The sequence below is a fragment of the Suncus etruscus genome, chromosome 10 (genome assembly GCF_024139225.1).
Source record: "Suncus etruscus isolate mSunEtr1 chromosome 10, mSunEtr1.pri.cur, whole genome shotgun sequence".
Classification (NCBI taxonomy): Eukaryota; Metazoa; Chordata; class Mammalia; order Eulipotyphla; family Soricidae; genus Suncus; species Suncus etruscus.
In genome coordinates this window covers 2,301,173-2,316,584 of record NC_064857.1, presented here as the reverse complement: position 1 = coordinate 2,316,584, position 15,412 = coordinate 2,301,173, and the positions used below count along the sequence as shown (strand labels likewise).

At 36.8% G+C, this 15,412-nt stretch overlaps 1 protein-coding gene across 1 annotated transcript in view; it reads right to left on the bottom strand.

Moving 5' to 3' along the window:
• RP1 (RP1 axonemal microtubule associated) overlaps positions 1 to 15,412 on the bottom strand; it is a 249,468-nt gene that overhangs the window by 101,795 nt on the left and 132,261 nt on the right. The window contains exons 22-23 of the mRNA XM_049782407.1: positions 5,374 to 5,432; positions 5,017 to 5,061 (exon numbers count right to left, since the gene is read on the bottom strand). Of these exons, the coding sequence (XP_049638364.1) occupies positions 5,017 to 5,061; positions 5,374 to 5,432 (104 nt within the window). The remainder of the gene's footprint in view (positions 1 to 5,016; positions 5,062 to 5,373; positions 5,433 to 15,412) is intronic.

Genomic DNA, 15,412 nt, shown 5'->3' with positions numbered 1-15,412 from the left:
TTTGTTTTTGTTTTTATGTTTTTGGGTTTTTTTTTTTTTTGCTTTGCTTTGCATAGGCACAGCAAAAGTTGGAAAAAATATAAAGGAAAAAACCATTGACCTATAAACAGGGAAACCCTGCCCATGAAGCATCCTACATTAAAACCAAACAGGCACAGGGCATACTAAATTTTCTAAGTGCAAATTCTTTCCTTAGGTTCCAGTAAAAGTTCTCCTCAATCACAGTTGCAGCAATCAGATTTCTGTAATTAGAGATCTTGGTTTCTGTACAGATCTTATGTTGGCCAGGGTGTCCAGAGTATCTTCTGGTTGCATCTCACAGTTAAGTGGTGATGAAGGAAAACCTGCCCTGAAAGCAAGTTGTTGCTGTTTTCAAGTCATCAAGGTGTCATATGAACCCACTCTTGAGCACTTGGTGATAAGGCAGCATTAGGGCCTGCCCCAGTAGAAGTTTGATTTCTGGTGCTTGTACAGAAAATGGTGTTGGTTCCATAGGTGGGATCCGAAGTTTAGGGGTGAATGGCCAACAAGCTTCAATCAAGTCACTATGACAAATGTTCAGGGTGAGAGGCCCCATTGTAATATAAAATTTTTAAGTTTCTATCTGTATTAGATAAGAACTTCTATTTTTAACATAAGATCTCTCCATTTTAATATACCTATTTTTATTTTTCAATTTGTTTTGTTTTGTTTTGGGGCCCTATGACTCTCAGGGGTTACTCCTGGCTATGCGCTCAAAAAATCGCTCCTGGCTTGGGGACCATATGGAACGCCCAGGGATCAAACCACAGTCTGTCCTAGGTTAGCACGTGCAAGGCAAATGCCCTACCGATGCACCACCGTTCCAGCCCCTATACCTATTTTTAAATACAAATTAGTGGAGAGAAGGTTCTTCATGGCAATATTTTCGCTTAACTGCTGGGTACTCAAAAGAAGGTCAATCCATACATGAATGAGTTGTCAAATCTAGACCATAATTGTCATGTGAATCAGCAGGTGGCTCAATTACTAAAAGATGAGAACCAATATTCTAGAATGCAGCACAGATGACTATCTGAACACTAGTTAGTTGAAATCAGAAGACAATGAGGCAAAAGTTAAACAATATCAGTGGGAAAGTTTGCATCTGTTCTCTCACTGCTCCCCCTAAAAAGCTCTGAGGAAGGTTCTGGGAAGCAAAAGTCTTAGCAAGAACCTGTTCCCTCAGTTTTATCCCCGATCCCAAACCCTGTTCCTACATGGACTGCTCTCCACTCTTTTAGACCCATTAAGACTGTGCTACCCCAGTTTCAATCTATGTGCAGCAAGCCAGAGACAGTTTCTCTGGCATCTCAGTTGCAAATATCATAAACGCTTATCTCAGATGCTAACCACACATGATTTGACCTGCTAATAACAATCCTACAGATTTGGCATTGACCATTAATAAATAAGAAAGTGTTCCAAGAATTTCAAAGTCACTTGAATTAAAAACAATTGATAAATAAAAGCATGTCAGAAGCTGCATCTTAAAGGCAAGCAGTTTCTAAGGATGGTTCAGAATTGAATCCACAGTAGATCTCTTATTTGCTGACTTATTGATTTACAGAGGTTTCAAATACATCAGAGCCAGTTTTATGAGATTTATTTAAGACCAACTACTATAACATATGAGAGTCTGGGTAAGTTGAAGAAACATCATACACAACATCAACAAGAAAAAAAATTAAAATCACATGATCATATCAATAGATGCAGAGAAAGCATTTGATAAGGTCCAACACCCATTCTTGATCAAAACTCTCAGCAAGATGGAATGAAAGAAACCTTTCTCAATATAGTTGAAGCCATCTACCACAAGCCAATGGCAAATATTATCCTCAATAGAGAAAAACTAAAAGCCTTTCCTCTAAATTCTGGTACAAGACAAGGCTGTCCACTCTCACCACTCCTCTTCAACATAGTACTGTAAGTTCTTGCTATAGTGATTAGGCAAGAAGAAGATATCAAGGGAATCCAGATAAGAAAGGAAGAAGTGAAGCTTTCATTGTTTGCAGATGACATGATACTTTATTTAGAAAACCCTAAAGACTCTACCAAAAAGCTTCTAGAAACAATAGACTCTTATAACAAGGTGGCAGGCTACAAAATTAACACACAGAAATCAATGGACTTTTCATACACCAATAATGATAGGGAAGAGAAGGAAGTCAAGAAGGCAATCCCATTCACATTAGTACCACACAAACTCAAATATCTTGGAGTCAACTTGACCAAAAACATGAAGGACCTATACAAAGAAAACTATAAAGCTCTGCTCCAAGAAATAAGAGAGGACACACGGAAATGGAAACACATTCCCTGCTTATGGATTGGCAGGATTAACATCATTAAAATGGCAATACTCCTCAAAGCATTATACATGTAATGCGATCCCCTTAAAAATACCAATGACATTCTTCAAAGAAGTGAATCAAACACTTATGAAGTTCATCTGGAACAATAAACATCCTCAAATAGCTAAAGCACTCCTAGGGAAAAGGAAAATGGGAGGCATTACTTTCCCCAACTTAAAACTGTACTACAAAGAATAGTTACCAAAACAGCATGGTATTGGAATAAAGACAGACCCTCAGATCAGTGGAATAGGCTTGAGTTCTCAGACAATGTTCCCCAGACATACAATTACCTAATTTTTGACAAAGGAGCAAGAAATCCTAAGTGGAGCATGGAAAACCTCTTCAACAAGTGGTGCTGGCAGAACTGGTTAGCCACTTGCAAAAAAGCGAACATAGACCCCCAGTTAATATCATGTACGAAGGTAAAATCCAAATGGTTTAAAATCCTTGATATCAGACCTGATAAAATAAGGTTTCATTATTTATCAGCAAAAAATGAAAGAATGGTGCCTTTTACTTCATGGTTACTGTGGTAATTAAATAAATTAATATATCTGAAATATTAAGCCATTCATAGTAAAAGAAATTAATTTTAACTCTTTATGTTACCATGGCCACACTAATCCACATGAGCCAAGGACCCAAATAACATTTAAGAAAAGAAAAACTACATTATTCAGCATATTACTGAAGAAAATTTCTTGTCACGTTTTTTGAAATTTAAAAGTGAAATTACATAAAAGGACAATCAAATGACATGTCTAATTATAGAGACCTATGATTAATTCACAGTTGTACAAAAAATACAAATATGTTAATGAGTTAATAAAAATAAACCAAAATACAATTAATAATTACAAAATATTTTATAATACTTTATTAAAATCAAAATTAAATGGTAAAGTATGTCTAACAATCCTACACAAACCCCTCATTCTATTTATTTTTAACAACTTAGAACTTTAAACATTTTTCTCCTTAATTAAACTCTTTTTTTTTTTTTAATTAAACTCTTTACTTTAAAAATATCAGTCTATATTGTTCATATATACCCCACCAAGTACTGGAAATAATGGGTTATTTTCCTTATTATTTATGGATATGCTATATAAGACACAAACCTTTTCATCTTTTTCTTTTATATATTTTTATATTTTATATTTTATATTTTGGGGGGGCACACCCGGTGGCGCTCCTGGCAGGCTCAAGGGACCATCTGGGATGCCAAAGATCAATCTGGGTCCATCCAGAGTCAGACACATGCAAGGAAAATGCCATGCCTCTATTCTATCCCTTCAGCCCCAGACACAAACTTTTAAAGGTTTGTTAAAAGTACTAAGAGACCCTGGACCATTAGTAAAATGACGCCCATAATAACAGCCTGACACACATACTTTTCTTTATAAATAATTAAATAACAAAGTAAAATAAAACTAGAAATATAACAGGTATAGAGCATTATGAGTCCTTGCATATGTGTGGCCCTAGATTCTATGCACAGCAACATTAAGACATTAAAAAGTAAAATAGAAGCACAATGTAGTTTCTAATCTCCGTATAAAAGGTAGTATATGGTGGTAGTTTGTATTTTAAACATCTCATAGGTATGGGGTTGGGTTTTTGTTTTTTTTTGGGGGGGGGGTTTATTTTTTGGTTTTTTGTTTGTTTGGTTTTGGGCCACACCAAGTGACACTCAGGGGTAACTCCTACCTCTGCTCTCAGAAATTGCTCCTGACTTGGTGAACCATATGGGATACTGGGGATCGAACCGAGGTCCATCCTGGATCAGCTGCATACAAGGCAAACGTCTTACTGTTGCGCTATTGCTCTAGCCCCAGGTATGGGATTTTTATAAATATAATAATATTAGCATTAATTAACTTTTGTCAATTGACTTTTGTTAATTAACTTCAAATTGAGGCACACAGTAAAACATTTTTTAAAACATAGATTTGCAGGAGACCCAAAGTATAACAATTTAAACTGAAAATGGACCTGTTACTCGGGCAGGCAGGGCACAAGGGTGGTGGTACAGGATGCACGCTGGAACTTTGGTGGAGGGAGATCAGCACTGGTGGTGGGAATGGCCCTAATTCACTGCCACATGCCTGAAGTGATAATTCTGAAGAACCTTGTAAATCACAATGGTTTTAATGAAGTTTTTTTAAAAAATCATAGATTTGTTCACTGATATATAATTAGGAATCCATACATTCAGTTCCAATTTAGGATATAAAAATAGTAACACACAAATTATTAATGGGTTAATATTATTAACACAGAGATATAAAGATGATCTAATAGAAAAAGTTAATCTTCCGAATTTAACAAGAAAACTGAGAAATTGTCATGCAATATTAGTTTACAAAAAATTACATTTTATAGAAATTAATCATTTAAAAAATGATTCCATTCCCAAATACTTATTGGAGATAAAAACACATAAAACATATGGGACAATATTTTTCTTTACATATCTAATTAAGCTTAGATGTTGGCTTCCCTAGTCATTTCAATTAATTTTAATCAACCTTAACCTCAACAAGAATATATTATAAAATTCCCAATAAAAGTAATCTTGAAACAGAAAAAATATTTCATTTCATATGATTAAAATATGAAAAGTGGCAACATTTACCATTTGCTTCCTCTTGTATTTTAGGCTGATGATTTATTTGCATTTCTGCAAAAATAAAAGTGAAGCGCAGTTAATAATAGATCAGTCTGAGGACATTATAAGTGAGAGAAAAAGAAATGTGAGTTTAACTCTTTCCTGGTTTATCTTTAGGTTAATTTTAACTTATAGTAATAGAAACAACATTGCCAAGATATGTCTTTATACATGTATTTATTATCAATGTGAAGAATAGCTATATGTCCAATGTGACTATATGTCCGAAGGGAGCATTCTGGGGGGAACTGGAAAATGTTCCATGATGTCCAATTGTACCAAAATAATCTTCTACTTTCTTCAGAAGTTTTCATTGGTTCTCACCTTGAAGATAAAGTTCAATTTCTGAATGAATTATTCCCTGCGACATAAAGGGAAGCCATCTAAGGGAGAAAAAAAGAAAAAGAAAATAAATTTTTATAATTTTTACATTAAGTTGGGTTCTGCTTTAACGTTGCAAGTTAAAAGCTAACTTTAAAAATAGCTTTTAGAATGTCAAGCACATTCTTGTCATCTGTGTACTCAAGTGACATAATAATGTTGTTTTTAAGAATAGAACATGCAACTTGCTAATTAACTACCTTTCTGGATTATCTCTCCCAAAAGTGACATAGGTGCCACTGGAATAACTCTCTACCAAGTTGTAATGCAAGCAAATGCTTTGAGCCTGATGTCTGTGAAAGAACTGACAACAAAGTCTATAGGGCAATTTGATCTAGAAAAAGAGATCCCACCAAGAATAACTCATTCTTTAACTTTATAATCATAAAACTGAATAATATCATCAATGCACCTTCTCTAAAAAAAACCAGGCTCCTGTGTTACATCATTTTTTTTGCAGAAAAAGCTGGGTTGAATTCAGAAAAACAATATATTACTTTTCTGGCTCTGTACTCTTGCCCTCTTGAAATTTAGTGTCTTTCCTAAATTACCTTCCTCAAAAAACTATTGTGAAGCAGAAATGAATGGTTATGTAAAAAAAATAATTTGTATTATTAAGTGGTAAATAACTGTCACTGTTTATATCACAATAATCACAGTGATTGTTATGCCTTATTCAGACATATATCCATTTACTCCACCCACATATTTAATAAGCGCAAGAAGTCATTCTGTGTGCAGAATTTTCTGTGGATTCAAGAACAAAAGAGACAAGGAGGTTGAGCTGAAAGAACTTTGAGTATAGAAGAAGGAAATAGATATAGAAAGAGAATGGACCAAGTGCTGCAAGTGATGCAGAAAATGCAGGTGAGAACTAATCAACACTGAGACAAATAAGAAAATAAGGAAATATATAATATAGGTCAGTAAAGAGGTGAGACTTGAATGAATGGTAAGCAGAAAAGATGAGGAAGGGCAGCAGAAGAGCATTGACTGGTCCAAAACTTCAATTCCATTTGGTAGATGCACAGAAGGTTGTTGCAAAAGAGAGCAAAGAATGTGTCTTGTGTGAGGCGACCATTGCAGGTAACACAGAGGCTACGCTGTCGGACTAATTCTGGCACATTGGCTTTAAAATTCCTGGATGATCAATTCATCATCACTTCTACTTCTGACAAGTAGATCTCCATCTCTGATCTCCATTTTCAAAAACCCGAGACATCTAGTTTCTTACCTGCATTTTTCACCTTTCTTCTCTAGAATCTAACAATACATACACATGATTTTTACCTATTTACTTATTCCTTTTTATGTCTTAGTTTATACAACTCTTTTCTGTTTGTTTGTTTTTGGTTTCGGGCATACTCAGTGACATCAGGGGTTACTCCTGGCTATGCACTCAGAAATCGCTCTTGGTTCCGGAGACCATATGGGATGCCAGGGATTGAACCCAGCTCTGTCCTGGGTCAGCCTCGTGCAAGACAAATGCCCTACAGCTGTGCTATTGCTCCAGTCTCTTATGCAACCCATTTTAAAGCAGATAAATATCTAAAATGTTTCCTTGATAAAGCAGAACAAAGAAAAAAATATCATGTCTAGGAATAGAGAGGCTAGATATGATAAGGAATAAGACTGTCTCAACAGATTAGTGATCGATATTTTTATCTCCCTGAATCAATTTTCTCAGATAAAAATTATACATAGTAAAAGTTACATTATATGGATACAGGAATAAGTATATGTACATTTACTGACATCAGACATTTTATAAGTAGCTAGCGAGATACAACACAGATGAACACACCTGATTTCTCAAACAGATATTTAGGTAGGCATTTTAATGTGTCCCCTAGCTGCTACATGGCCAGCAATACTCTTAGTCACTTCCAGAGTGGACACTCTGACATAAATTAGAAATAAGCCCCAGTCTTCTCTTAAACTCACTCCGGAATGGTATACCAATTTTCACCAAAGGGTTTATGAAGACCTGATAGCTATAGATCACTGATCACCTTCAGCACCTGACCACTACACAGACCTACTCAAACAGAACCAAATTTCCATTGGATAATACAGAATGGGAGACAGAGGAACACATCTGCACATCTGTGCTGATGAATCAATAAGACAGCTTGGAAATAATGCCTACAACTAAAAGCAACACCTGAGAAGCAAAACCTGAAGAATGCTTCAAACCCACTGTTAAAATTATACTCTCTAAAATGAGCAAGGTAGTGAAGAAAACTTCAACAGAGATATAGCATGAGAGAAATGTTTATAAAAATCTAAAAATATCATATAAATAAAGAATACATTGCTATAATTACAAGAACTTAGAAGGGCATAACAGCAGAATGAAATAGCCAGAGATTGAATCAGTAATTAAACTGCCTCCTTTACCCTCCAAAAAGATGACCAAGAAATAAAAGCTTGAAAAAGACGATAGAGGCAATGCAGAACTATCTAGGACAGCATCAAAAGAAACAACTCTTATATCACAGAAATTCCAGAGGGAAAAAAAAGGCATAATTTTTAATTTATTTTTTTATTTAACCAACTTTATTACATACATGATTGTGTTTGGGTTTCAGTCATGTAAAGATCACCATCCATCACCAGTGCAACATTCCCATCACCAATGTCCCAAATCTCCCTCCTCCCCACCCAACCCCCGCCTGTACTCTAGACAGGCTTTCTATTTCCCTCGTACATTCTCATTATTAGGATAGTTCAAAACGTAGTTATTTCTCTAACTAAACTCATCCCTGTTTGCGGTGAACTTCATGAGGTGAGCTGTAACCTCCAGCTCTTTTCTCTTATGTGTCTGAAAGTTGTTATTGCAAGAATGCCTTCATTTTTCTTAAAACCCATAGATGAGTGAGACCATTCTGCGTCTCTCTCTCTCTCTCTCTCTCTCTCTCTCTCTCTCTCTCTCTGACTTATTTCACTCAGCATAATAGACTCCATGTACATCCATGTATAGGAAAATTTCATGACTTCATCTCTCCTGACAGCTGCATAAATTCCATTGTGTATATGTACCACAGTTTCTTTAGCCATTCATCTGTTGAAGGGTATCTTGGCTATTTCCAGAGTCTTGCTATGGTAAACAGTGCTGCAATGAATATAGGTGTAAGGAAGGGATTTTTGTGTTGTATTTTTGTGTTCCTAGGGTATATTCCTAGGAGTGGTATAGCTAGGTCATATGGGAGCTCGATTTCAGTTTTTGGAGGAATCTTCATATTGCTTTCCATAAAGGTTCAACTAGACGGCATTCCCACCAGCAGTGGATAAGAGTTCCTTTCTCTCCACATCCCCACCAGCACTGCTTGTTCTCATTCTTTGTGATGTGTGCCAATCTCAGGCGTATGAGGTGGTACCGCATAGTTGTTTTGATTTGCATCTCCTTGATGATTAGTGATGTGGAGCATTTTTTCATGTGTCTTTTGGCCATATAAATTTCTTCTTTGTCTGTCCATTTCTTCTCCCATTTTTGATGAGATTAGATGTTTTTTCTTGTAAAGTTCTATCAGTGCCTTGTATATTTTGGATATTAGCCCCATATCTGATGGGTATTGGGTGAATAGTTTCTCTCACTCAGTGGGGGGCTCTTGTATCCTGGGCAATATTTCTTTTGAGGTGCAGAAGATTCTCAGCTTAATATAGTCCCATCTATTGATCTCTGCTTTCACTTGTTTGTAAAGTGCAGTTTCCTCCTTGAAGATGCCTTTAGTCTCGATCTCATGGAGTGTTTTACCTACGTGTTGTTCTATATATCTTATGGTTTCGGGTCTGATATCGAGGTCTTTCATCCATTTGGATTTAACCTTCATACATGATGTTAGCTGGGATCTAAGTTCAATTTTTTGCAAGTGGCTAGCCAGTTGTGCCAATACCACTTATTGAAGAGGCTTTCTTTGCTCCATTTAGGATTTCTTGCTCCTTTGTCAAAGATTAGGTGATTGTATGTCTGGGGAAAATTGTCTGAGAACTCAAGCCTCTTCCACTGATCTGAGGGCCTGTCTTTATTCCAATACCATGCTGTTTTGATAACTATTGCTTTGTAGTACAGTTTAAAGTTGGAAAAAGTAATGCCTCCCATATTCTTTTTCCCAATAATTGCTTTAGCTATTCTAGGGTGTTTTTGTTCCAAATGAATTTCAAAAGTGCCTGATCCAATTCTTTGAAGAATGTAATGGGTATCTTTAGAGGGATCGCATTAAATCTGTACAATGCTTTGGGGAGTAATTGCTATTTGAAGAAATGGCAGTCAGAAATTCCCCTCAAGTTGAGATACCTTCCAGACCTAAGAAGCTCAAGAAATTCCAAAGCAAATATATTCGAAAAATGAGTCATTTTGTTTTAATTTATCTTTTATATTCATTTGAATTTTTTTTACTGTTTTTAAGAATTTTAATAGTATCTGAGTCCCCGGCTTCTCTTTTTGTTGTAATTGCTGTTTGGAAGTTATATGGGGTGATGCTCAAGGCTTACTCCTGGTTTGCCCAGGGATCCCCTGGGGGTACTCAAGGGACTTTATGGGATGCTGGGAAACAAACTAGGATGGACTGTGTGCAAGGAAAGTACCCTAATCCTTATACATCTCTTGGGCCATCTGGTTTCTATTTCACTCCATAGAAAAAAAATAAAATAGGCCTTTTGAATTGACCTACTTTCCAATAATAATTTTTCAGGGTATTTTCCTTTAAATTTTTATTTTTATTTTAAGACTTTCCTTTACATCAACATATCATACATTTTTATTTCACAAAAGAAAAGTGTCTAAGTACTTCTGCTTAAAGTCAATCTACAATAAACACCCTTGAATAGCTAAAGCACTCCTAGGGAAAAGGAAAATGGGAGGCATTACTTTTTCCAACTTTAAACTGTACTACAAAGCAATAGTTATCAAAACAGCATGGTATTGGAATAAAGACAGACCTTCAAATCAGTGGAATAGGTTTGAGTTCTCAGACAATGTTCCCCAGACATACAATCACCTAATTTTGACAAAGGAGTAAGAAATCCCAAGTGGAGCAGGGAAAACCTCTTCAACAAGTGGTGCTGGCAGAACTGGTTAGCCACTTGCAAAAAAGTGAACATAGACCCCCAGTAACATCATGTATGAAGGTAAAATACAAATGGATAAAAGACCTTGATATCAGACCCGAAACCATAACATATATAGAACAACATGTAGGTAAAACACTCGAGGACATTGAGACTAAAGGCATCTTCAAGGAGGAAACTGCACTTTACAAACAAGTGGATGCAGAGATCAACAGATGGGACTATATTAAGCTGAGACGCTTCTGCACCTCAAAAGAAATAGTGCCGAGGATACAAGAGCCACCCACCATGTGGGAGAAACTATTCATCCAATACCCATCAGATAAGGGGATAATATCAAAAATATACAAGGCACTAACAGGACTTTACAAGAAAAAAAATCTAATCCCATCAAAAAATGGGGGAAAAAAATGAACAGACACTTTGATAAAAAATGAAATACAAATGGCCAAAAGGCACATGAAAAAATGCTTCTCGTCACTAATCATCAGGGAGATGCAAATCAAAACAACAATGAGATACCATCTCACACCACAGAGATTGGCACACATCACCAAGAATGAGAACAATCAGTGCTGGCGGGGATGTGGAGAGAAAGGAACTCTTATCCACTGCTGGTGGGAATGCCGTTTAGTTCAACCTCTATGGAAAGCAATATGGAGATTCCTCCAAAATCTGGAAATTGAGCTCCCATTCGACCCAGCTCTTCCACTCCTAGTGATATACCCTAAGAACACAAGAATACAATAGAAAACCCCTTCCTCACACCTATATTTATTGCAGCACTATTCACAATAGCCAGGCTCTGGAAACAACTAAGATGCCTTCAAAAGATGAATGGCTAAAGAAAATGTGGTACATATACGCAATGAAATATTATGCAGCTGTCAGGAGAGATGAAGTCATGAAATTTTCTTATACATGGATGTACATGGAGTCTATCATGCTGAGTGAAATAAGTTAGAGGAGAGAAAAATGCAGAATAGTCTCACTCTTCTATGGGTTTTAAGAAAAATAAAATCATTTTTGCAACAATCCTCAGAGACAATAAGAGGAGGGCTGGAACTTCCAGCTCACTTCATGAAGCTCAGCACAAAGAGTGGTGAGTGCAGTTATAGAAATAACTACACAGAGAACTACCATAATCATGTGAATGAATGAGGGAACTGGAAAGCCTGTCTGGAATGCAGGTGGGGGTGGGATGGGATGGAGGGAGATTTGGGACATTGGTGATGGGAAAGTTGCACTGGTGAAGGGGGGGTGTTCTTTACATGACTGAAACCTAATCACAATCATATTTGTTATCAAGATGTTTACATAAAGGAAAAATATTTTAAAAAGAAATATGTAAATAATTATACTGTCTTTCCTTTTTGGGTCTCTACTATTTAACAGAATTCAGTTTCAAAGACTAAGAGAGACATTCCAAAGGAACATATTTTCTTGGTGGTTTCTTTTTGATACTTAACTACCACTTAATAAAACAGACTTATTTGTATACTAGTGGGCTTAGTAATAGCCAGTGTGCTGTTACTTACTTTGAAATAATTCTGGATTACAAACAAAACATTGGACAAGTAGGCTTGAGTGTCATAGATGAGTGAAATGTTAATTCCCAGCATTCATAATATTCTATACAGCTTTTTTGAGAAATAGCTTTATATTGATATCAAATTTTAGTCATTTTAGTCATTTCTAAATAATAAACATTTTAATTACTTTATAGAGAAACATATCTATATATAAGCAAATTTTCCTCTGTATAGATATCTATTGGTCTGCTGATGCATTTTCATACTCACCCTTTAAATGTTATGCCAGAATATGCTGGAAAAGAAACTCAAAAGTTTCATCATTAAAAAAAAAAAAAGGGCCCGGAGAAATAGCACAGCGGCGTTTGCCTTGCAAGCAGCTGATCCAGGACCAAAGGTGGTTGGTTCAAATCCCGGTGTCCCATATGGTCCCCCGTGCCTGCCAGGAGCTATTTCTGAGCAGACAGCCAGGAGTAACCCCTGAGCACCGCTGGGTGTGGCCCCAAAAACAAAAAAACAAACAAGCAAACAAACAAACAAAAAAAAACATTCACTGGGCTGAAGAAATAGCATGGAGGTAAGGTCTTTGGTTCGAATCCAGGCATCCTATATGGTCTCCAGAGTCTGCCAGGAGCGATTTCTCAGCGTAGAGCCAGGAGTAACCCATGAGCACTGCCAGGTGTGACCCAAAAACAAAATAAATAAAATAAAGAAGCAAACCAAAACACATTCACTTCTTCTATTGTGTGTGTCTGTGTGTGGTTTTGTTTTGCATCAGAACACAAAGACTCCTCCAAAGTCAGTGAATTAATATTGAATTTTAGGAAAGCATCAAAATGTTAAAGAAATGGAATACAAACTTAGCAGGAAGAGCTTCCTTATACCAAAACACCACACATATTAATCAACCACCAGCAAAAAAATAGCCTCAGATCACTGTGAGTTCCCTTTCATGGTACTAATTAGGATATATAAGTGCAAAATAATTTATGTATATTTGCATATTAGGCAGCCATGGATATTATTTGAACATGTTGTCTTAAAATATTTAGGTTGTCCTGGGTGGTAAATGGGGCATTAAATGGTAAAATAGATTTGATTTTTGTCTAAAATACATTTTAAATGAGGCGACCACTCACCTGGGAAATGACAAAAGAAATAGTACGTGCACAAAGAAGCCGCAAAGTCTCCACCCTCATTGCAAAAATGAGCAAGACTCATCCCTGGGCCTCATTCTGTCACTTTCCCCCCATCACCACTTGTCACATTCCAACCAAGGAATGGTGCAAATGACAAAGAAAAGCACAAAAATCTGCAGCAGCACAAATACATGCTCAGAATAGCAAGAAATGATTAATACTGGCCTCTTTTAGGAAAAAAAAAAGTTAGTGGAGTTAAAAGATTGCTCATTGTCTCATGATAATTTTGATCATTCCCTTTAAAAATAGTATTTTATAGAATCTGCATGTGCTAGCCTACCAATTTGAGATATAGGCCCCTTAGCTGTGCCCCTTTTGCCCACCTCTCAAGCCCCTGGGCCAGAAAGCTGCCAATCTATCTGCCCTCTGATTCCAAAATTAATTCCAATATATATATTTGGTATTTCTGGGCAAGTAGACAGTAGCACTTCTTTCTCTCACACAATATACAACCTTAAAACTCAGTTGACCCACCAGAGTAATTATTTAACCATCTTCACCTTATACTCAAATAACCCTGCATGAAAAAGAACTTGAAAAAACACATGAAATGCATGTGTATTCTTCTTCACCAGTTGGTAGAAACAACTCAACAGATCATTTCTCAAGGAACAAGGACCCTAAAACTCCACCATTAAAACCCATAAAATGCCAAGAAGAACGGAGAAACTAAGAAGGTCAGCTGCAGTTGCGGGAAGGGAGAAAAACCTAAGCAAATAAATATCCAAGCCCATTAAAAATGCTTAAGCCTGGTTGACGAAAACCTGAGATCAACATTCAGTGTATTGACAGCAGAAATTAAGAAAACAACAGAAATCAATTTCACTACCCAGTGAAATTAAACAATCAATAGATGAGGAATTTAACTCACTCAAAGAACACTTTGAGAATATGGGAGAATCCATACAAATGGAATTGAAGAACTAAAGAACACATTAGCAAGGCATAGTAGAAGAATAACACCGGGAGGGAACCATATAGGCGAACTTGAAGATAAATTACAAGCCAAAACTGCTAAAGAAGTCAAAACAGTAAAGAGAGACAGTCAATGGAGCTGGGAGCGACCATCAGCAGGGATCGAAAATCAAGCTCCGAGGAGGATCTCCAGAGAACAACATGGCAACACTGATGCAGTCAGAGGTGCTAGGGGTGGGGTGGTAGATCTGCATGGCCTAGCTTTTGAGAGACAGACATTTAGGGAGTGTAGCAGAATTTCCCAGGGCACAGAAGTGAAGCTGCAAGGACGTGTAGCAGAGACCAAGCTAAACAAGACAAGGATTCTGTCATCTGGCCGTCCTGACACCAGCAGCATGGATGTGAGAATCCTGGCTATAGAAGGCCAACAGTGGCAGTGATGCCCGTGAACCACCCTGCTTGTGAACATTCTTTTGCTCAGCCCAGCATTATTTCCCTGGCAACTCAGGCAACCCTTAGGCTTATTATGCATTATGAACTACTATTTTTGCACCCAGAGACAATAAATAGCAGGGTCCAGCAGCAGTGTTACAGTGGGCAGCTGTTAGAATGAAAAGGGCCATTTTGAACTCAAACTAAACTCTAAGAAAAAAGCAGACTCTGCCTTGCTCTATGGCTACACATTGATAAAGGGAGGCTGACATCGGTGGTGGGATTGGTGCTGAAACATTGTCTAATTTAACTTTGTAAATCACAATGTTTTTAATTTAAAAAATTATACTTCTCTGACAAAAATTTTAAAATATTTTTCCATCTATAACATCCCTCATTGTCTCTTTGTCCCAGAAAGGGAAATAAAAGCACTGGTACATAGGCTAAATTACTTTTCAAATATAAAAATATTGAAATAATTTTAATAATACTCCTGAAAGATGACATAGAAAGAATTCATGTAGGGCCAAAGAGATAGCATGGAGGTGGGGTGTTTGCCTTGCATGCAGAAGGACGGTGGTTCGAATCCCAGCATCTCATATGATCCCCTGAGCTTACCAGGAGCTATTTCTAAGCCTAGAGCCAGGAGGAACCCCTGAGCGCTGCCCGGTGTGATCCAAAAACAAAAACAAACAAAAAAATTAATGTAAATATTGGATGATTTCTAAGATTTCTTCCAACTTAGAAATCTAATTTTCAACTTAGTATTATATAGATTCTTCTCTCCTCACACAACCCCATTCCCTATTTTCTCCTTTTTTTGTCCTTTTATAT